Source organism: Syngnathus scovelli, chromosome 6 (genome assembly GCF_024217435.2).
Source record: "Syngnathus scovelli strain Florida chromosome 6, RoL_Ssco_1.2, whole genome shotgun sequence".
In the NCBI taxonomy this organism is placed as follows: Eukaryota; Metazoa; Chordata; class Actinopteri; order Syngnathiformes; family Syngnathidae; genus Syngnathus; species Syngnathus scovelli.
In genome coordinates, this window is record NC_090852.1 from 18599849 (window position 1) to 18622573 (window position 22725).

Consider the following 22725-nt stretch of genomic DNA (forward strand, 5'->3'; position numbering starts at 1 on the left):
TTTGGAAAATCTGATGTGCTCTTGCACCTATTTGTGGGCCCCGCTAAAAATAGGCTCTTGCTGGCAACACATGCGCCCCTATGATAGGAAGGTCCAGACCAGAAGTTTTCTTCACAGACAAGAGCTCCAAAGAAACTCAGACAACATTACAAAGGTAAGTTGGATCTTTCATTGTGTGTATTTGGATGCCGACATGGGAATTGTCAATTTAAGAAACGTTGTTTTGCGCTCGTCTATGATTACAATTTGATATCTCAAACTATTTTTAACTACTTCCAATGCGAGTACTTTGGTTAGAAAGGACAAGCATGGATTGAGCAGTGTATGATCAATGATTAATGTAATTCAACCATGAATATAAACTATCTTCTCCATTTTTAGGGGCTTTTCTATGAATAACAAACTACGACCCAGCTTGAGGACGTGACTCAAGATTTTTTTTCTAACCATTTTATAGAGGTGGTTAAAGATTAGTGGATTTTGCATTTTTGGTGAATTACCTCAAGGCACAATGACGTCCAGGAGGCCGATGACTCGCTCTTTTTCTGCCAATGGGCGAACCAGCAGCTTTGGTGAAGAGGAGAGCAGCTCTTCAAATGGCCGCACTGAAAGCCGCAATAATTATCTCTCAAATGTTCGGCCAGAAAACAGGTAGGCATTTGGAATGATTGTGACATTTAAAAATAAAACATCTCCATACAAATAAACACCAAATAAAACCAAGCGGAACAATGCAAATTTGTTTTGTTGAAAGAGGGGAGACATCAAATGCCTACTTTGTATCAATGAGTTGATTATAAAACTCTCGGTTTTTCATTAACAACCTTCCATTTGCCTCCTCTCTAATTAGCTATTCTAGGTATTCTCGCTACAGGCCAACGAGGTAATATACATACTTTTCAAACGTTCCTCCAAACTAACATCTTAACCACACAATCCGGTGTACCCCAAGAATGAAACCCACATGAGTCTTAACAGTGAGTTTTGTCCAGTCTTGCATTAAGTCTCAGTGACCAACATCGGTTTTAATGTTGCGTTTGCTATTTCTGTTTTCCTGGTTGTCCCAAAAAATCTCTGTGTCCAACTCTTTCCACTACCAGAAATGTCCATTAACAAATTTCCTTTAAAGAAAATTGAATGTGCTGCAGCAGTGTGAGGAAGCCTCTGATGTGCTACTGAAGTGAAAACTGAAATTTTTTGCTTCCTTGTAGGAGTACGTTGTGCACTGTTATGGCTCAGCTTACCGAGGACGTGCAACCGTGCTTTGAGACCACCTTAAAGTCCAAGGCTGTGTCGGAGAACTGTAACGTCAAGTTCACTTGTGTTGTATCAGGTACGTCCATTTTGAAAACCTTCATATGTTGTTTTACATCCATCCATTTTTCTGAACCGCTGATTTATTAAAGGTTATCCAGCTCCGGAACTGAAATGGTATAAGGATGATATGGAAATGGATCGTTATTGCGGATTGCCAAAGTATGAGATCCACAAAAATGGGAAAACACACACCCTGCATATTTACAAGTATGTGACGCACAATTATTAAATGAGAAGTCTTTTTAAACGACGGCAGATTTATTTAATAAGTATTTCCTTTTTTCCAGTTGCACATTGGATGACGCGGCTATCTATCAGGTGTCAGCGAGCAATAGCAAAGGTATCGTCTCCTGCTCGGGGGTATTAGAAGTGGGCACCATGAGTGAGTTTAAGATCCACCAGAGATTCTTCTCCAAGCTGAAGCAAAAAGCAGAGAAGAAGCGTAAAGACTTGGAAGAACAGAACAAGAAGGGGGTCAGAGACAATATTCCCACAGAAGGACCACGTGTTAGTCCCGAGGCACCTCCGAGAAAACGCCCGGTTCCGCCAGCAGAACCGAGCCAGGCGGTTAATGAGTCTGCATTCGTGGCGCAGCTGCGCTCTGCTGCCAATGACGTCAAAGAAATAACCTCTGCAATAACTTTGGACAAAAGTCTGGAGAAGGACATACCGGCCCCTGAGGAGCTCGTGGCCAAAAAGAAACTAAAGATTACCAACGGCGTGGACGGCGGCGTTAACACCGCCGCAAACGGCGGCAACAGCAGCAGAGGCCTTACGATAACAAATGGAGGTGTAAACTGCTATGACGGTGGAATCAGTCTGGCGCAATTTTTATCCGAAACTCACAGACAAACACCCGAAGAGGGCGACAACCCATCTCAACTGGAAAATCCACAGATGGACGTATGTATCGAAAATGCCAGTATAGAGAACGAAGGAAGACTTGAGAAGTTACAAGTCGAGAAGGAAGAGAAAGAACAAGATTTAGTCTCAGAAGGGGAGAAAGAAGCGTCACATTCGACAGAGCACCCGAAACATCACAGAAAGACTCTGAAGGATCACGAGCATCATAACGTTCAGTCGTCCCTCTCCTCCATGTTGCACACGGTCAAAGATTTCCTCTTTGGGAAGGCGAAGAAGGATTCTCATGAAAACATTGAAAACAAAGAGAAGGAACATGACCACCTTCCTAAGCCTAAATCGACACAATCACAAACACCGCCGTCATATCGACTATCCAAGAAGCATCGGGCGGAGATGGACAAAGCTCACACGGACCAAGTTGTACCGATGGAAACCGATAAGCCGAAAGAGCCTCCAAAATCTGTGGATGTAAACCAACCAGCTAATAAACTCTCCAAGGCACAAGAAAATAAAGTTGAAGCTGGAAAGCCAACAATGATTGCCCTCGGGAGCCCAAAAGAGCCGAGTGGACAAAATAATCAGGAGGCTGCGGTTCTGGTGGAGAACATGGAGGTATCAGCAGGTGAAAAGATCAGCCGTCCAGGCCAACAAACACCATTGTCCGCTCTTCAAGTTCTTACAGAGGTATGTACCGAGGTCTTGAAAAGCAGCTGGTTGCCACTTGACTTGAGAGTTATTTTTAGCTTGCATTTGCCCGACAAGATAGTGAATGCATTCGAGCCCCGGAAGAGTGAAGTCCTTAACTACGAAATTGATTTTGGAGCTTTGTCTGGTGATTAACAACGACAAAACAAGTTCTAGGACCAAAAGACTTGAGGTGGATGTTACACGGAGGTGTGTCAGTCAGACAATCCCAACAGCCATGACAGCAGCAATGACTCAGCTTGCCCAACGGAAACAGCTTTTGCTGCTCTGGCATCACCAAGCAGGCGCAAATCAAGCACGTCAAAGAAATGAGGAACCATAAAAGTAGATCACTAGATATGGGGGTGGGGGATGTTGTGTATCTTCACGGCTCGCTGTAAGATAGGCCGGGCAATGAGTGAGACAGGAGTGCGTCAGAGCGCTTGCTGAAACCTGAACGTCGACGGCCGTTCTCACGTTACCCCGAGGCTTTGTACGACGTGTTTGAGGGCTAGTCGAGTGACTTTTGTGGCAGGTCTCAGCAGGAGACGGAGCGACTAAGAATAAACCCTCGTGTAGACTACAGGAAGGCGATGTTTCTCTAATCAGAATTGGTTAGCATATGCGAAGAATAGGGAGCTATGTCGTTGCAGCTAGCATAGCAATGTGTATTTGCCTTTCAATGGCTGACCTCGCATTTGAGCTTGCGTGTATTCAGGTCATTCAAATGAATCTTTGATAACCCCACGTTTGATTTAAAAGTATTTTAATAGCTATATTAAGTGATGGAGGAGCACAAATTATAATATCTGAAAACTATTAGCAGAGAATGCTAGGCGCTAATGTTTACAGGAGCGCTGACAGCTATTGACATGTGACACGTGGAAAGAGGAACTGAAGTCATCGGGTTCAAAGTGGACCCAACTGTACGTTTGTTTTGGTGACTTCCTAATAGAAAACCTCATTGCTGACTGAGTGGAGGAAGTCTAATCCCTTATCTTTGTTGGCTCACATGATTTTAGCGTAATCAATTGCCGTGTTAACACTCAAGCTTTATTTTTAGTCTGAATATGGCACCACTTCCCTTCCATTGAAAGTGCTAAGATAATATTTTGAAGGTTATGTATTCATGTATTCATCAATTAGTTGAATTGATTGATAAAACACAGCACTAAAAGGGTGTTTTTGATTTCCTTTAGGCTGAAGACAAATGTCTAGATACCCCGGTAACTTTACCACAACCTAATCACCCTGCATCTTCAACAAAAGACGATAAGCCTCGTTTCCCACACAGCCAAAATTTCCTTCCACCGTCCAACTTTGATAACCAAGCTCCGCCTCCCGGTGTTATCTCAGCTACAGTCACGAGTCGCCTTTGTGTGATCCCCACTGAGGCTTTGCAACGGGGAGAAATAAATGTTGAAAAGATGGCTAAAGATAAAGAGGTGAACAAACCTTTCAAGAAATTATGTGTGGAAAATAAAGTGACATTAAAGGATCCACCTCATCAAAATATAAACAAACCCGAGTTGGCTGGATTAACACCGACTTTACTGGAAAAGGGCAAACCCGACAAAGAGGTCAACTACCCTCCCAAGAAATTATGTGTGGAAACAGAAGAAAAATTCAAGGAGCTACCCCAACCCAGTATCAACAAAACCAAGACGGCTGTATTAACACCGCCTTTGTCAGAAAAAGGAAAACCCGACAAAGACGCAAACTACCCTACCAAGAAATTCTGTGTGGGAACTGAAGTGAAATCAAAGGAAGAACCTCATGCGGATATAAAACCCAAAGTGGCTGTAATTACTCAGCCTTCACCAAAGGTGGGTAGATCTGACAAAGACGGGAACTATCGTACCAAGAAATTATCCGTGGACACTGAAGAGAAATACAAGGAAGAACCACATCCTGATACAAACAAACCCAAGGTGGCTGTAATAACTCAACCGACACAAAAAGTGAGCAAACCTCACAAAGAGATAAACAACTCTTCCATTCCTGACAAAAAACTAACACATCCACCCCGTCCTGATATACTAACACCACCTTTGCAGGAAGAGACGGTGAAAATCAAAGCACCCAATCTTATCTCTGCTACGGAATCAAAGAGTTCACAGGGTGATTTCTCAAAACAGAACACCAAAAGTGTTTCGCTGACTCAGGAAATGAAGGTTGAATCCCCCAAGGTGGTTGACCTAAAAATGTGGTCTGAATGCACACCTGCTTTCGCAGAAGAAAACCAGAGCGTGCTACAGAGTGTTAGAAGCCAGGAGTTAGAAGGTGAGAGAAAGGAAGGACTTACAGATAGAAAAGAAAACCAGAGCAATCTTAAAGACCAAGTGCCACCGATTGAAACTAACAACAAAGTTTCAGAAATAGAAAGAAAACCACTTGCGGTAGTAAATGAGCCAAACAAGGAGTCAGTTGCAGACAAGAAAGACAATAAGGAAGCTAAATTAAGTCTTTTGGAAGAAAATTCAAACATGGTGCCTAAAGACCGGACTGTAAAACAACAAAGTCTGTCAGAAAAAGTTCCACTGGGGTCAGATGTCAAAGAACCTAGAAGGACAACAGAACACATTGCTGTCCCAAGAGTTGAAATAACAGAGCCTCAAGCCAAGCACTTTACTCTACCGCTAACTATGCTAGCACTCAAAAAGCTAGAATCAGAGCCAAGTATTTTAGAAAAACATTTAAAACCGCAAGCTATCGGACGGGATATGATCGATTCTTCTGGTTTGTTAACAAATCAGAAAGTTCTGGATCATAATAAGCCATCGGCCTCGGATGTCGTGAAGGATTTCGAGCAGTTAGACGGCAAGACAGAAATAATTGTGGCTAGCGTGAAAGGTAGTCAGCAGATCAACTCCGCAACTATTCCCCAAATAAATATTTCATGCAGCGATGACAAGGAGGATCATAAATTGCAAAACACGCATATTCCAGATTCTCCACAGTCTTTAGAATTGTCGAATGTGCCTTTGTTTGTGGTGCCGCCAATATCTGTCACTTGTCACGAGAATGAGAGTGAACTGAGGAAGCCCGTTGCCAGTGAGTGGAGAGAAACTGAAACTTTGGTGGTTACACAAGCTGAAAAACAGCTTGGCACCACCGCAGAACTGCGTGAAAAAACTCAAGGAACATCAGACCAAAGGTTAACAGAGAACTTGTCTTCTTTGCCAAATGAAACTGCACAACAGAAGAAAAATGATAGCAACCATCCATTAAGTAGAACCACAGAAGACAATAGTTCCCTTGAAATCCTGAAGGCCAAACCCTTAAAACAGGCTAAAATTGACACTTCTGTAACCATTGAGGACTTCCTCAGAACTAAAGCTCCTGTTGAGAGACTCACACACAAACCCCCAACCCACCCATCCCTCAGTCCCGGCAGTATCCGTAAATATATGTCCAAAGTCGCCGCGGAGCTCGAGAATGACGCTGGGCTGACCGTCCCCGTGATCACAGTGGATGACCGTCAGAGCGATAAGGTGGATGAAGACACGAGCGGCGGCTCGACCCCGACGTCCTTAACGCCCACATCATCGTTGTCCTGCGAAAGCAGCCCGAGATTGAAACGAAGGGACAGTCTGTCACTTATACGCTCCGCCACGCCCGAGGAGTTGGCCTCGGGAGCCCGCCGTAAAATCTTCATCCCGAAACCTAAAGAGGATGCCGATGCGGGTGTTGTTGCGCTTGAAGGTCAAAAGAAGGACACCCCCTACTTGTCACCCAGTCAGGCTCGCAGAGCAGCTTTGCTCCAAGCTCCCGTGGGACAAAACACACCTCCAATGGAGAGGCGCTCACCCCTAATGAATCGTAGGAAGGCCACGTTGGAGGTACCCAAAGTGGTGGAGGATCTGCCCAAACAGGAGACGACCAAAACTGGTAAAGAGGAGAAAGTTGCTGAAAAGAAGTTGGACCCACTGAAAGGTAAGAACTCGTCGTTCAGCGCAATGGCAACAGTTTTTATTTCTAGGCCCTAGCATGTTAGCTTGCAAGCTATGTTTAAAGCTAGCTTGTTCAGTGGTGTGTATATTTACATTTGCGGCCATGTTCCAACAGCTCCACAGGTCATCCGTAAGATCAGAGGGGAGCCTTTCCCAGATGCCTCCGGACACCTTAAGCTATGGTGCCAGTTTTTCAATGTTCTCTCCGACTCCACCATTAAATGGTTCAGGGACGAAGTGGAAATCCTGGAGGTCAACAGAAGGTAGATGGACATCATCGCCACCTCGCACACGTCATAGCCAAGTTGTTGGCATCTCTGTGTTATTATTTGAGGGGCTACACGGACAGCATGACTGGCCATAAAATACAAAAAAAAAAATTCTACAAGGATTAGGAAGAGGATTTATATACTCAGCGAGAACCTCGTGGCCTTCTGTCATTCTCATATTCTCAGTGGGTGGATTTACAGCTCATGTGACCGTCAAGCTCACAGCTGTGACACGGAAACTGGCGAGACGCATGAACTGTAATGACACAATCATGCGTGTTGCCGTACATAACAGCCCTCTGTGTTATAGCGCCACCTTGTGTCCTTAACTAGCCACCAACTGGGCTGATGTTTATGCACGTTGTCTTGAAGTGCAGGGGATGAAACTCAAGTGGCGCTTGCTATCGTTCTGGCCGCAAGCCAAGACTGCGGCGTGTACGGTTGCACCATCCGGAACGAGTACGGCACGGACACCACCGATTTCCTCCTCAGCGTAGATAGTAAGAGTTTGAACCATCAATCGAGTCGATGAAGTCATTGGTTTTCTGAAACGTTCCATTTTTGTTTTACAGTTATGTCTGATATCCTTCTCAGAGATGATTTGGAAGGTAACTATTGTTTTGGTATAACATACAAATCCTGACCAAGTTAGATAGAAATGGAATTACAGGTAGACTGCATGGTGGACCTTAAAGATCTGAGGTTCGAATCCAGACTCTGGTTTTGCTCTCCAGCCCTTTTTCTTCATGATTTCCATTTTGTAATAATTCCTGTAGTTGGAGAGGAGATCGAGATGACACCACTGGTGTTCACCAAAGGCCTGGCAAATTCCGGCAGCTGGGGCGACAAGTACTTTGGCCGCATCGTGACCGAGATGGCGAACCTCGGCGAGGGTTGCGGCCATAAACCCAGCAGAGTGAAAGTCATCTACGGTCTAAATCCTGTCTATGAGTCCGGGAGCACGTGTATCATCAAGGTTCCTAACCCAATCGCCTACGGGACCAAGCAGGATAACAACCTCATTGAAAGAAATCTCGAAATGACCAAGCAAGTAAGTGAACGAAAACGTTTGGATGTTAAAATCGCTTTTAATAAACCTCACGTTGCTCTGATTTGACTTTTCCTGCCAGGAATGCAAAATTCAGAACATGATCCGAGAATATTGTAAGATATTTGCAGCTGAAGCGAGAGTCATCGAAAACTTTGGACCTTCACTAGAGTGAGTCATAACTACCCCGAATAAGTTGCTGATTAAGTTCTTGTAAGAATACTTTGTATGATCTACCTTCAGAGTCCTCCCTCAATACCTGATGTATCGACCCGCCAACTCTGTGCCGTACGCCACAGTGGAAGTTGACCTGGGGGAGGTCTTCCTCAAGTACTGTGTGATGGATGCTAAAGGTTGCCTGGTTACGCAAAGTTCTTCTGAGATGGAACAGAAATGCAACACCTTCCAACACTGGATTCACCAGTGGACGCATGGCAATTTACTCATCACCCGTATGGAAGGTAAAAAAAATGCTACTTGCTAGGTAGCTGTGATTTTTTTAGCAGATTGGGTAAAAAAAATGCTACTCGCTAGGTAGCTGTGATTTTTTAGCAGATTGGGTTACTTTCACCTAAGGTTGGGTAAAAAGATTGGATTTGGGACGACTAAAAAGCTGAAGTTGGTCAACAAGAATATCTCGGGGTGGGGAGGAAGTGGCCCTGCAGCCCCCCCTCTAGCTCTGCCAGTGATATGAAGGAGCTTTTTATTTTTTTATTGCATATAGTTTAGATAAAGATTAAAAACAAAACAAATAGGAACTTTCACCTGTAGACAATTTAAAGTGTTCTATCAACCAAGCATGCATGATTTTTACAGGCGAACAAAAATATAAAAATGTATTATAATATTGATTCTATGATGTCCTTTTTTTTTTACAGGTGTTGAAACAAAGATTACGAATATTAGAGTGGCGACCAAGACAAAAGGGTTCGTATTATCCTTAAGTTGCTTTGGGTTGCTTGCTACTAAGATGGACGCCATAAAAGTGCTCCATCCCTCTATTTCAGCTACCAAGGCCTGACAGACCGAAGCTCTTCAGAAATTTTAGAACAGTTCCCAACGGTCCACCAGTGCAACTACTACTGCGGACTTCTCGGCCTGCGCCCGCTCAAGACTCAGGAGCAGCAACAGAGCTCCAAGGTGAAGGTCTCCAGGAGCCCCTTGCTTAACCGTAAGTTGTCAATAGGCTCCGGCAGCCCGCAGCCGCACCGGAAAGGACACAGCCCTCAAACGGCCAGGAAGGCCAACGTAAGCCCAAAGGTGACCCGGAAAGTCCAGGAGACCGAGGACAAAGAGTCGGACGGCAAACTCAAGCCTGCGGAAACTACTGACGCTCTTGAAATGAGGTAGGGGAAGTGTCTTCGATGTTTCCTTATTAATAGAATAGGAATTTGTTGCTATCAAAACGAAAAGACGTGCAGAAGTGAAAGTGCGCTTTCTCACGGGGCATCGTTAGAGTTGACGTTACTGGATTATCAGAAACACGTGCCTGAAGAGTCTTATCAGTTCCATGTGTGGACTCTCAGGAGGACAAATGACAAGTGTACCATCAACAATGACTGTAATCTTGAGATGTGCTCTTTTTTTTTTTGATAGAGAAAGAGAGATGGTTGTTTGAGATGTTGTTTGGTGACAAAAGTTGCATGTTCTTCTGTGATGCCAAATACTTTTAGCACAACTTGCAAAAAAAAAAAAAGTGCACAGCAAATCTGAGCTTGGGCTGTTCAATACAACCCCAATGAAAAGTCAGATACCGGACGCTTCATTAGGTACACCTGCACAATCTCTTGAGCCACGTTGATGTGTTCGTTTAACGATTATTTATAGATTTATATGGATATTTAAAACCAGTTAGTTTGTGTAAATGTTTAATGATTCAAATAAAATATTCTCAGGTGCAGGCATACCTAATATTGTGCCAAGTGAGTGAATACGTGTGCACAAAAATAATAATTTCGTTTTTTTCGTCAGTCTGCTGGCTTTAAACAATCAGTCACATGATTATTTCTGCCATTTTAACCGTGCAGCCACGCAAACATACATTGTCAGCTGTAACCTAAAAGTTGCCGATTCAGCATTATGCTGTTATCTGGAGCCGACCCATGGACGCGTTGGGCAAAGTAGGTAAACGAGCACACTCAGGTTTTCGCTCTCTATGCAAAGTATTTGGATTGATTTTTTTTTTTAAAGCTGGGAGCATGCAGGCTCCAAAAGTGACATTTGATATTTTTCATTTTAGTTCATAATTTAAAATTCCAAGCAGAATTAGCATGGATTCATCAGGAATTTAAGTAATGGGTTCTTGATTAATGGTCACTGCAAGTCAGCAGCTGGCTTAAAAAAAATGATTTCACTTTTTCACTTGCATGGGAAGAAAAATAAGAAAACACTGAGCACCGGATAGTTCCTGTATTTCAGTCTTTGGTGACAAAAAGTTGTGATTGGCCCAAATGGGTCCGAGCAATGTACGTTTATTGTTACATCAGGTCAAACTAATATATTTTGTATTTTTAATAAAAATCTAAAACATTTGTTTTGGAGTAAGATATTCTATACAGCCGTTTTGTGCATACCTATAATCCATTCAAAAATTACAACTTGAATTTTTTTGCTATTTACACTCAAACAGCGGATGACTAAAGTTTTTTTTTTTAACATTCAACAAGCTATAAAATTCAACTTCTTAATTCATTTACAATATAATACATGACAGTGAATATTATACACCTGTTTTAAAACATACTCCTTTGTGCCAAATATTCTTTTTGAAATAATTCCCATCCACTTTCCCTCCTAAACATACGCCAATACAGAAAGATTTTTAAAAATCACGTTACCTACTCTCTCATATTGAATTCCAGAAGGTCAACTTAAGAAAATATTTTCTGCTTTTCCCAAGAGTTTTTACATTTGTACAAACGTGGCTACAAAAGGATATAAAAGGTCTTCGTTTACAAACAAAGCGCCTCCTGAGACACACCGCAGCACTGGCAACATTTGGCCAAATACACCGTGGCGTTTTTCACCATGCTCCACGAGCCCTCGAATGTGATGTTCCCGTTGTTGACAGCACTAAAAAAAAAAGTCAAGTCAGTCTCGATCTCCGCTTGGATCCAAAATCAACGCCTACCTTCCAAATAGGTCCATGCAGCAAGTCTGCACATTCGCATCTGTGGCGTTGAAAACAGATTCTCTGAACAACTCCACACAGTCCAACTGAGGAACGAATAGGATCCCTTGGAGGAGGTAAAAAAAAAAAGAAGTCAGAACGAGGCTGATTTCTCAAGAAGCTGAAATGTACCTACCTGCGACGCAAGCGTTGACGAGCGAGACGCACGTGGCCGTGATTAAGGATCGCAACACCAGAGCCGAGACATCAGCTCTTCTAGATGGGCATATAGAGGCTTTGGTAAGAGGAAAATGCTCTGTGTCAAATATCAGTAAATCGACAGGATCCTTCTGCATGATTTAAAAAAAAAAAATTAAAAATGGATGATGGTCTACTACTCACCGAGGCCACCAATCATAATGCCAAGGGAACTAAAATTGGCGAAACCACACAGAGCGTAGGTGGAGATTATTTCCGATCGGACCTGAAAGAACAAGATTTTTATTTAAAAAAAAAAAAAAACTGGAAAAGATGTGCAGTTCCTAATAAAATGCATGGACTCACCGAAATCCACTGCCTTTCCCCGCCGATGACCGCATCCAGTCCGTTGATTCTGTTGGTCTTCAGCGTGGATAATTTCTCATAGGCCACAAATTCATTGAGGAAAAGCTTAATGCCAATCAGCTCGGCCACGGTAAAACTTTCCTCGAACGGCACTCCCATCATAAAGGCCAGGGGCATGAAAACGTACGAGCACATTAACTGGAACAAACGGGGGAAACCCCATTAGCAGGTGTACCTAATAATCTGGTGGATCGTCGTTCTGGCATACCTGAAAGGTGACGTCGGGGTATCCCACCATGCCTCCCATCCAGCTCAGAGCTTCGTTAATGAAAGCGAGGATGGCGAGGAAGGCGATGAGGTTGGCCACGATGTTGGCGACTAAACCGATGGAAGCCGACGCTCCGCTGCTGGCTGCCTCCAGGATGTTACGCTCCTCTCTGAGTATCGATCACGTTAAGGAGCACGAGCGAACGGACGCAAAGGACGGACGGAGCTGCGTACACACCCGCAAGCCACTTTGACCGTCTCCTCCGACTTGAAGGCGGTTTCTTCCGTCTCCGGGAAGGACAGCTTGGAGAAAGCCAGCGCACAGGGAGCAGCCATGACCGAGGCTGATATCAAGGAGGACGCGTCGATCTAAAAACATGTGGAGATAGCTTTAAAACTGTTTTTGGTGCACGTTATTTAGGATTTGATTTTACCCCGAATGAGATGAAGGCTCCCATGACGCTGCCTGCAATTGTGGCAAATCCACCAGTCATAACGGCGTGAATTTCAGATTTGGTCATGTCCTCTAAATAGGGACGAATCAGCAGCGGTGCCTCTGTCTGATAGACGTAAAAAAAATTAAAAAAAATTATGTGGTTAACTGTAAAAAAATACTTTTAATACCGTAAAATCACAGAGCAGATTACCTGGCCAATAAATATATTGCCGGCGACACTCAAGGTTTCTGTGGGAGAGGTTCCCATCGTTATCTGCATAACCCATGAGATCTGAAAAAAAAAAAAAAAAAAGGTTGAACTCAGACGTAAGCACTTTGCTTAACCCTTGCCGACCTTTAACAAGCTCTGAATGTTTACCTTCAGAATGAGCCACTGCATTAAACCCAGATAGTAAAGCACGGACATAATGCTGCTGAAGAAAACAACGATCGGCATCGCCTGAGGAACACGCCGGTGTTAATTTCACGTTATCAATCAAATACGTGTTTTTCCACATCATCCGCACGGCCACTGACTTGGAAAGCAAAGATCCCGTTGATTAAATCCCCGAAAACAAACGATGAACCGGCTTTGGTGTAGTCCAGGAAAATCTGAAACATACAAACAGATTATATATTAATGTCGTAATTTCTCATTTACAATACTCAATAAAGATAATGAGCGGAACTCATCCCTAAAAGAAGTTATCGGAATACACGTGTATGAGAACAGGATGACCTGAGCTTGAGGTTGAACAGCAGCACGTAATGCAGACGGGTGAAGAAGATTGGTTGTTACCAAGTATGAGATAAGGCTTGCAATCATTAATGAATAATATCCAACTGGGGTGAAATGCTGTTTTGAAATGTTAGTTTCAGTGGTGACAAATGAAAAGCTGTGATTATTGGTTACTCGAAAAGACCCAACTATATTTTTAATAAACCAAAACAAAAAGTATTGGGCTAACAAAATATTTGGTTGAAGATAAGTTTCGAATTAGGAAAAAAAATTAATTTAGTGAGTTGTTTTCGCAGCGTGAATATTATTGTAGTGTCTGTCTACATTGTTGCTGCGCCATTTTTGTTCTCAAATTTCTTAACAATCCTAAAAATGTATCGTACCTGCACTTGTCGACCGAGCCATTGGAAAGCTGCGAGTCCAGGCTCGCTTCTGATGACGAAAAGTCCGATGCAGAACTGCAACCCCAGGCCCCAAAACACCGGCCGCCAAGACACCTAAAAGTTGAACAGACAACATGACGCTTTTTATCGCACAGGTGGTTTGGCGCTATCTTTCAGGAAGTCCCCGTAAAAAACATCATGTTTTTACAAGGAAGCAACACTGCAAAATGCACGCGCAAGGCCGAGCGATATCCAAAGTCTCAGCAAAACACCAACGAGATAAGCGTGGAGATAAGGCACGTTTCAAAACTGGTCGCCATGGTAATTATCCAACGGTACAAAAAATTAAAATCTCACCGCTGTCCTGTGAGCCGAGCACAGGAACGTGAGCAGGAGGAACATGCACACACCTCCGAAGGAAATAAGCTGCTCGGGACGCTGGCTGGTGTCGAGCACGAGCCACAGCGCCAGCAGGATCACGGCAATGACGATGAAGACCCTGAAATAGACACGCCCCGTCAATTGGACTCCAGGCCAGCTATTCGAAGATCCACTCACCATTTCAGCCATCTTAAATTAGATTTGAAGCGTCGCACTACAGGTTCAAAACACTGACTGATGCTCTCGCCCTTGTACTTCTTCACAAGGTCATACGACTTGGACACAACAAACAAAGAGGTGATGACCACCAAGGCGATGGCCCGCTGGAAATCCAAAACGCAGGCCGTAATGAAGTAGGCCAAATAACCTATAGAGCAAATAAATGAATGAATTAAAAAGACACACATTGGAGTTTGAAGTTTGAGAACACTACCTGCTCCGAGTATGCCCAGCAATGTATACTTGAAGATTTTGGAGTGATTTCTCACGTAATCCTCAGCAGCATTTATCGGCTTGGCTATTTGCCTAAAAAGCACAAGAAATCCGATTAGCATTAATTGACCACTCTCTTACCATTCTGTAGATTCAATTTTAGTCACGCAGACACACAAAAAGTCAGGCATGGAAATTTCAGGCTGCAAAAATGCACATCCCTTGAACTTTTTGTTTTTTTTACCCCAAATGTAGAAATTAAATTGTTCAATACATTGACATGCCAGAAACCACCAGCGTGTTGAATCATTCAATGATTTCGTACATTTTACACAACTTGCTATTTTGTCACAAGAAGCTTAACAGAAAAAAATCACTGTAGGTGTTTAATTAATTAGTATATTAAAAAAGATCATTAGTAAATTAGCAAACAATCCTCTGCATCGTGCTATAACTTTTTTTCAAATGCATTTAAACAGATTGTTTACGAATCTGTTAATGTGTATAACAAGGAAGAGCAACACAAAAACCACAACGTGGTGCACCAAAATGAACCACGCACCTCAGATACGACTCCACTCCCTTTTTCGACTGCTCCGTTTGCTCTGTGGCGTAGCTCGTATCAATCGTGATAGCCTCCTGAGAACATTTGATTAAATAATAAACAAAATCATGTTTTTAATTCGCCTAAATATCACATACCTCCATTTCAAAGCCATGGTTGTACACTCCGTTTGCATTCACCAGGCTTCTATTCTTGTTTTTAAAATCATTTGTATCCGCTGCAAAACACGAAAAAAATTGACAAATAAATGCAATTCCAGGCCTTTAAAAAAAAAAAAAAATATTCTCCCCGAAACTAGTAGAATAAACAAGAGACAAGTGTGAATAACAGGTGGAAGGGAAAGCGGAGCAAATGGCTTACTCATTGTGTGCGCTCTTGGACTCAGACGCCACCAAACATCTATCATCAACTGAGAGACACGTTAAGTACTGCTCTCATCATCACTAGGGGGCGTGGATGAAGTCATAAACAACTTTAATAGACGTCATTATTCAAATACATACTCGTCATACAATAATCCCTCGCTATATCACGGTTCACCTTTCACGGCGCCTCTGCTTCGCGGATTTTTTTTTTCACAGTGCATTGCGTTATAGCTACAGAGGCGCACTATATAGTACGTACTGATGATTAAAATGATTATTTTACTATATTTATTTGGAAGGAAGTGTTTAGTTCTCTTTGATAAACAAATGCTTGGGCTTGAAACAAGTTTTGTCCTTTGGTTTCAGTCTTATATTTGTATAATAATGGTTAAAAAAAAAACCTGATTTCACCTATCACGGGTTCTTTTCGGAACGTAATCCCAGTGAAAAACGAGAGATTACTGTAAACATAATGACGCAAGAATTGTGCCTTCATCAAAATTGTGCACCGGTAGAAGCAAGCATATATTAAAAAACAAACAAACACCTGATCTTTTAATATATTTTATTTTGAGAATATTTTCTCTGATATAGAAATAAACGAGGAAAAAATGCAATTAAAGTACAAATTTGTTTTGGAGGGAAAGTTCCAGTTTTATTGTATGTTGGGAGGTCTTCCAAGTGTTTATGACGTTATAAACTTTAGTCATCTTCTTGCAAATGTCATCCTGTCACACCCATTGTAAAACGGTGCTGGTCCATGGTCCAGGTGGATTCAGTGAAGATGATCACTATACAGGTTTAAAACTTTATTGTAAGTAGGACATTGTTTTTTTATGACAATGTTATGTCACCATCAATACCAAACAACTGAATATAGCTTTGTACAGTTGGTGAGCATCACGTGACCAAACCCAGAAAAGAGTTTCAATTGACAGCAGAGGGCAGTGCTGCGTAAAATACCAGCCTTAAAATATTTTCGGTACATTTTAAAAATTATTTTCCGACACAGCAGGCCTACTTAAGCCAAATGTTGATGTAATGACACATACACATCTCTATTTTAATGTCTAATTATAATGTCACTTAATGTCATATTTTTACGTGACAAAACAAGTATTTTATTTATTCATTCATTTTTTTTAAATACTTTTTAAAACTGGTTAACACCTGCTTAAGTGTGTTTATTTGATTCCGTAACTTAACCGTAACTCAAAAGAAACACACGCAAGCCTGCAAGACCAACCTCGGGGAAGGTGGAGCCCACGTACTCGCTATGCGCCCTTGCTAGCTAGCTAGTTAGCCTCGCAATAACCTAGCACACGTTGGCGTACGTGATCTAAATGCAAGGCTACAAACAGGGTGTTCCGATAGTACATAGAACTGTTTAGCAAACCCGGGTCAAATGGTAAGCTGGCTCATCGGTCGCTCGTTGTGTTTAACGCGGCTAGCATCGCGCTAACCCTGCTTACTACCCTCCGTAGTGTAGCGACGCGGCTAAGTTAGCTTTTTGGCTAATTGCTACCGTCAAAACATTGTACGTGTGCTTCATGCAGATAATTGTGCACTCATGCGGTATAATAAGTACCAACGACTTGGAAATAATAGACAGTTTGAAATGTCATTATAAGTTTGTGACTACTAAACAGATTCGAGTTTAGTAGTTGACTTTATCTTGTTAGCGAGAAAGCGAAATTGATATTACTCGAGTTAAAAAGAAATCTCTCAGTTCAACTTTCACTTACTGCGTGCAGGATTAATTTTATTTACTATGTGTCCTGTGCAGGTTTATGAGACTGTGCAGACATGGGTGACATGAAAACCCCGGATTTTGATGATCTTCTAGCAGCCTTTGACATCCCAGATGCCACGGGCTTGGATGCCAAAGAGCCCATCCAAGAGGGGAATGATGAGGTGCATCTAAAACACTCAGGAGTAACTACCAACGACAATTTGAGTCATCAAGCAACCCCTGCTGTGGATGTTCCTGTTGTGAGTGTAATTGTGAAAAACACGCATCTTCAGGAGCCCTTGGAAAGTTTTGGAAACGGGCTCCACTCAGAACCAACTTTGCAAAATGGATTTAATCGACAAGGATCCGGTGAGACGGCAAACAGTGTCTTCAGTAAATCATTTGTCTCTGCTCTCAATGGGGAATTTTCAAGTGAATCTCTTGGAAAAGCACCAATTCAACACAAACCTGATGCAACGCCATTTTTTTCCCAATCAAAGTCTCACTCGAGTCCTATTTCCAGTCCTGAGCGTGAAGACGGTTTAATAAGAAGAGAAAATGTCCATCCCAAGCTAGAGAGATCCTGTTTCCCGGTCGAATCCAATTTGCTGGAACCCTCAGCAGCAGACAATCCACAAAAAGCAAATCTATGTATTTTCAATGAGTTCCAGAAGGACAATGCGTCGCCCGGGAGAAGTGAGGAGGACGGCGGTGTCGGTTATAAAATGACAAGAGCGCTCGGCGGCCTTACTCGTCTAAGCAGTAACAAGACCTTAAGTCAGGCTACCCGCAATTTAGGAGATGACCTTGACCCGTTTTCTCAAATGAAGCCATACTCTTCGATAGTTCCATCTTGCTTTGAAGCTCTGGTTGCTCTCAATGCAAGAAAGGATCCCAGCGAGCAAACGAGCCAAAGAGACTCTCCAACGATGCACAGCGACTACACGAAATACAGCCCCAAGGTACCCAGATCCCCTCGTAGTCCCATGAGCCCGCTCGAAGCGGTGAAGCGCCTCATGAAGCCGCCCGACAGCCCCGTCAGCATCTGCAGCGACAGCAGCGGCAAGGCCAGGGGTTCCCCCCCTGTCATCCCCAAGGTCCGAATAAAGACTATCAAAACCACCAGCGGGCAGGTGAAGCGCACCGTGACCAGCGTGCCGCCCGATTCCGAAACGGACGACGTCCACTCGGCTTACGAATCCTCGCCGTCGCAGAGTTTGCTGAGTGAGGACGGAGCGTATTCACCAAAAGTCTTGCACAGCAAATCGGAGGAAAGGCCCAGGACTCCGACAGCGTTCCACAATTTACCCGTCAAAAGGTCAGCTGCTCCCCAGGCACGTAAACCAAAGAGAATATCTTCCGCCCCACTTCCCAAAGCGGCACACCTTGCCAGTTTAAACCTGGTCCCTCACAGCGTCGCCGCTTCCGTGAGCGCCCGCTCCACCTCGCATCGATCCAGCCAGCACTCGATCTCCTCAATTGTGAGCAGCGCCGTCCCATTGGTGCACCAGGTCAAAACGTTTGTCCCTAACACGGCGGCGGGCACTCTAAACCGGCTGCTGAACAAGTCCAACCCCGTGCCGACCTACGTGCCTGACCTGAACCCCCCGCCCGAGAGCGACATCCGCCTCCCGGCGCGAGGCTACCGCTGCCTCGAGTGCGGGGATTCGTTCGGGGTCGAGCGTAGCCTCGCCTTCCATTACAGCCGGCGGAGCGTCCACATCGAGGTGGGATGCGCGCACTGCGCCAAGACCATGGTCTTCTTCAACAAGTGCGCCTTGCTGGCCCACGCCAGACAGCACAAGAACAACGGCGCCGTCATGCAGTGCACGCAGCTCCACATGAAACCCATCGCCGAGGCCGACATGTTCGTCCCTCTCGGCGCGGAGACGACGGAGTCTCGGGCCGCGCCGTCCCGCGCGCTTAAAAATCAACCCGTCATGCCCCTCTACCCGGACAACGTCATCCACCACAAATTGTGCTGCTTGGAGTGCAACGAGCAAATGCCGGACCACCAGGCACTCGCTGGCCATTATCAATCTATGGCAGATGAGAAGAAAGGACTGGTGAGTAGACCTTTGATGCAAATGTTAAGTTTGAAGTTTTTATCAGGGAGGTCCAAACTAATCAGTTGCCTGTTTATGTTTCAACTGAAATGTGCTTCTGCTGAACATCTCCATGCTACTCCCCCCTCCCCCTCCCCTTTCTCTTCCAACAGTTTTGCAAGCTTTGCTCCATGTTGCTACCCAACAGGTGCAGCCTGGAAGCCCACCAGCGCATCCACACACTCAAGCCCCCCTATTGCTGCCCCGAGTGCGGCGCCATGGGGCTCTCTGAAGACATTCAGAAGCACGTTCGGGAAAACTGTCTCCACTATGCACGCAAAGCCTGGTACAAGTAAGTTGCGCTCGCTCACGGTAGATGACGAACACTCGAGATTGGACAACAGTCGGATTCTGCCACCATACACATTTTCAATCTGGACGATTGCCGAAACGTGAAGCTCGCCGTTCTCTCCCTCCAGGTGTCTTCACTGCGAAGTGGTTTTCAAAACCCTTCTCGGACAAAAGTCGCACATTGAGGAGAAACACTGCGAGGTTCTCCACAAGTGCTCCGTCTGCCCGGTGGCCTTCAAAACCTCCGACAGCTATGAAGCTCATTTAAAGAGTAAACACAGCGCTAGCAAAATTCCTCCTCAGTAAGTTTGTGATGACATTTTAAATCAGATTGCGTGCTTTTCTCCTTTCAACTAAATGTCTCTTTTGTTTCGCAGGTTCACCTTCAAGTGCTCATGTGGTGACCTTTTCTCCAAGAAGTGGTTACTCTTTCAACATTTTCATCAGGACGCCAACAAGCGTCTCTCCTGCGTGTTTAAGTGTCCGGAATGCAATTCGGTCTTCTCTCAAAAGCAGCTGCTGATGCAGCATTTCAAGGTAAACCTCGACAAGATCAACAAAGTGTCTTTTGTGAGCAAGAAATATGGGAGGAATGTTTTCGGAATGCAATGCGGGGGATTGGTCCAAGCCTTGAAAAAGAATGTTTTTATTTATTTTTTTTGTTTCCAAAGAGTGTTCATGGAGGAGAGGCAAGACCAGAGACGGAAGTGAACAGTAAAAAAACGAAAAATAGCGCTTTGCAGCACCAGCCCAGTCCCAGCCGCGCCTCGGTAAAACGCACGGAGGCTCCCCGAAAAAAGGCGGCGCAGGACGGCAAGCCTCGAGTGAAACCGTCCGGCTGGACGTGTGGCGAGTGTCTTCAGTGTTTCCCTGAGCGAGACCTTTACCTTTCCCACTTGAAGTCCAAGCATGGCAAGGTGAAGAACTACTTGGGCTTTTTCAAATGACAGAAAATATCCATTGAGATACATGTTGATATTTTTTTTTTTAATTCAACAGTTTGTTTTTTATTGTTTTTACGTGGTGTTAAAGTAAATAGCGAGCGTAATGTCCCTGACCATAAAAAGCGTATCTAATCTTCAGTAGCTACAAGTTATTCTTATATTGCGCCATCGTGTCACATTTATTGAGACCAGTTCATGCGGACTAATACGGCACACGCGATGAAGTCATTGGGACTGTGCTCCCACGTGACGTTGAAATGTCGACTCACTCAACGTCTCCTGTCCTCAAGTCATTGAAGCGCTACGCCTGCCGACAGTGCGACCAGTCGTTCAGCTCGGCGACCAGCCTCCGAAGACACATTCGCTGTGACCACCACAGCAAGAAGAAAATGTACACTTGCTGGTAAGAAGTTTCATGACCAACAAATCATTTTTCCGCAATTGATTCCTGGTTTGATTTTGACTGATGACACAATATAAATACCTTGTTGCACTTTTTTGAAAGGTATTGCACAGACAGACAAACAACATTTACCAGCAGTGTGATGATGAAGAACCACATCAGTCTTATGCATGGAATCAAAAATCCCGACCTTGGAAAAATGCCAAAATCCTCCATCCAGGCATGCAAAAAAGATTTGAGCAAGGTGGGAAAAATATTTCGCCGTTAACTATTTGTGTGAATATCACCGCTCGGCGTAACGAGGCCTCTTTCGATCGCAGGATTCCAACGCGGCAACCTCGGGCAAGGAGGAGGATCGGGATGTGGCTCCTTTATCCAAGCGTGTAAAAAGCCAATTGCGCTGCGCTAAGTGCGGATTCGTCACGGACGACGCCGACCACTTCCGGGAGCACATCGCTCAGCATAGAAGCGCCGCAAACACTCCTCAGTGCCTTCACTGCGGCCTGTGCTTCACGTCGTCTCTGTCCCTCAGCAGACACCGGGTCATCGTGCACAAAATTAAAGATCCCGAGGAGGTAGCGAGCGACCCGAGGACCAAAGCCGAGCCCTCGGAGACAGACAAGGACTCAGATCTAACTCAGATGTCAGGACTGTGACGTCCACACGTCCGTCACTCAAGCTGCTTACCACATGCTGCTACTCACGCTCACATTTTTGCAGCGCAGTCAAACAAAAGGTCGAACAAAAAAACGGTATTTTTATATTCATAGTTATATATTCAGTGACAAACTGGTAAGCCTGGTTTCATCGATTTTTATTTAACTTTGCATGCTGGTTATGAGATTCATTCTGCCTGTCAGACTGTGACAGTCAGATTTTTTATTTTTTTATACTCATACCGCCATTATATATAAAAAAAAAAAGGGTTTTAATTTTGGTACAAACAGATAACATGGATAAGATTGTGCTTTCCATTTTTGTAGTCAACAATTTAGTTACTTAAATCTTAGTATTAATGCCACCAAATGTCTATCGATGGCATTCCTGGCACTGTTTTTATGCACTATTTGTTTGGAAGCAGTACTAATCATGAAAATGAAATGCCTTTTACTATATTATAAGCATTATATGCTTTTTTAAAAAAAATGGCAAAGCAGGGAAGGTTGGTGAATGTGAGGTTTAGCAGTATTAAAAATACCTCAGTGGACTTTTGGAGGAGATCTATAATGTCAAAATCAAGGTACGTTAACAAGATCGGATATCGCGTGTTGTGACTAGCAAAAAATAGGAAGAGCAAGTGAGGGATCCTTTGACAGGGTTTTTTGTTTTAAGTGTGACGGTAACTACCTCCATTATAAAGGGCAGTGATTGTAAAATGCGCAGAGGAGTCGCAAATAATCTCAGTGCAATGCAGAATGAGTATAATCCCACATTATGAAATTTTATAAATTGATTTCGGGAACCATATTGGGACTATTGAGTCATGTTGACTTGTGAAACTCAATTTTCTAAGTTCTACTTGTTCATTTTCTTTCTCTCTGCTGGCTGATATGCATGATTTGCCTTTTTGTGCTCGTTGAAGGATACGCATTTTTTTTTTTTTTAACTTTTGATACCTTTTACAGTGACAACTTGTATACCTGCCTTAAGAGCCTTTTTTTTAAGATAAGACATCTATTCAGCATGTAGTGGCCTGTGTGCCTTACTATTATGTTTACCCAAATTACATACAAATAAATTGGTGCATTTATTTATATTTCTGTCAAACCTTTTTTTTTTTTTTAGGGGGGCGTCACACGGAATGTAAATTCTAAAGCAAATTTTTGACGCAGCTTTTGTATTCGATTCCATTGGGTCGTAGAAGACATCAATGA

At 43.7% G+C, this 22725-nt stretch overlaps 3 protein-coding genes across 5 annotated transcripts; 2 read left to right on the forward strand and 1 right to left on the reverse strand.

The window, feature by feature from the left end:
• The first annotated feature begins 5 nt into the window (after positions 1 to 5).
• Positions 6 to 10666, forward strand: alpk3a (alpha-kinase 3a). Of its 2 annotated transcripts, XM_049722518.1 has the most exons (15): positions 6 to 154; positions 382 to 651; positions 851 to 883; positions 1212 to 1333; positions 1407 to 1524; positions 1605 to 2865; positions 4065 to 6801; positions 6934 to 7081; positions 7460 to 7587; positions 7660 to 7695; positions 7864 to 8138; positions 8218 to 8306; positions 8379 to 8596; positions 9014 to 9062; positions 9143 to 10666. In XM_049722518.1, exons 2-15 carry the CDS (start codon positions 512 to 514, stop codon positions 9483 to 9485), a joined length of 5697 nt encoding a protein of 1898 aa, XP_049578475.1. In that variant the 5' UTR covers positions 6 to 154; positions 382 to 511; the 3' UTR covers positions 9486 to 10666. The 2 variants fall into 2 exon arrangements, with proteins under 2 accessions (XP_049578475.1, XP_049578476.1); XM_049722519.1 differs by lacking the exon at positions 851 to 883.
• Positions 10571 to 15448, reverse strand: slc28a1 (solute carrier family 28 member 1). Of its 2 annotated transcripts, XM_049722522.2 has the most exons (18): positions 15372 to 15444; positions 15149 to 15228; positions 15009 to 15085; positions 14448 to 14539; positions 14192 to 14381; positions 13991 to 14132; positions 13634 to 13747; positions 13049 to 13123; positions 12891 to 12971; positions 12723 to 12803; positions 12510 to 12635; positions 12314 to 12444; positions 12077 to 12245; positions 11809 to 12006; positions 11647 to 11728; positions 11441 to 11539; positions 11266 to 11371; positions 10571 to 11207 (listed from the first exon to the last, which is right to left on the reverse strand). In XM_049722522.2, the coding sequence occupies exons 1-18, from the start codon at positions 15415 to 15417 to the stop codon at positions 11087 to 11089; spliced, it is 2010 nt and encodes a 669-aa protein (XP_049578479.1). In that variant the 5' UTR covers positions 15418 to 15444; the 3' UTR covers positions 10571 to 11086. The 2 variants fall into 2 exon arrangements, with proteins under 2 accessions (XP_049578479.1, XP_049578480.1); XM_049722523.2 differs by lacking the exon at positions 10571 to 11207 and having other exon boundaries at positions 11441 to 11520; positions 15372 to 15448.
• Positions 15449 to 16616: 1168 nt separating this feature from the next.
• Positions 16617 to 22607, forward strand: znf592 (zinc finger protein 592). Its single transcript, XM_049723208.2, has 9 exons — positions 16617 to 16784; positions 17163 to 19174; positions 19327 to 19505; positions 19633 to 19806; positions 19882 to 20041; positions 20176 to 20421; positions 20739 to 20851; positions 20954 to 21095; positions 21172 to 22607. Exons 2-9 carry the CDS (start codon positions 17183 to 17185, stop codon positions 21505 to 21507), a joined length of 3342 nt encoding a protein of 1113 aa, XP_049579165.1. The 5' UTR covers positions 16617 to 16784; positions 17163 to 17182; the 3' UTR covers positions 21508 to 22607.
• Positions 22608 to 22725: the final 118 nt, after the last annotated feature.

Coding starts and splice junctions, on each gene's coding strand:
- znf592 (XM_049723208.2), top strand. CDS start 17,183: ATGGGTGACATGAAAACCCCGGATTTTGATGATCTTCTAGCAGCCTTT. Junction 20,422..20,738: donor TGAAGTCCAAGCATGGCAAG/GTGAAGAACTAC, acceptor CCTGTCCTCAAG/TCATTGAAGCGCTACGCCTG. Junction 21,096..21,171: donor GCAAAAAAGATTTGAGCAAG/GTGGGAAAAATA, acceptor TTTCGATCGCAG/GATTCCAACGCGGCAACCTC.
- alpk3a (XM_049722518.1), top strand. CDS start 512: ATGACGTCCAGGAGGCCGATGACTCGCTCTTTTTCTGCCAATGGGCGA. Junction 1,334..1,406: donor GTTCACTTGTGTTGTATCAG/GTACGTCCATTT, acceptor GATTTATTAAAG/GTTATCCAGCTCCGGAACTG. Junction 1,525..1,604: donor CACACCCTGCATATTTACAA/GTATGTGACGCA, acceptor CCTTTTTTCCAG/TTGCACATTGGATGACGCGG.
- slc28a1 (XM_049722522.2), bottom strand. CDS start 15,417: ATGATAGATGTTTGGTGGCGTCTGAGTCCAAGAGCGCACACAATGA. Junction 12,804..12,890: donor TGCAGTGGCTCATTCTGAAG/GTAAACATTCAG, acceptor TTTTTTTTTCAG/ATCTCATGGGTTATGCAGAT. Junction 11,729..11,808: donor GGGAAAGGCAGTGGATTTCG/GTGAGTCCATGC, acceptor TTGTTCTTTCAG/GTCCGATCGGAAATAATCTC.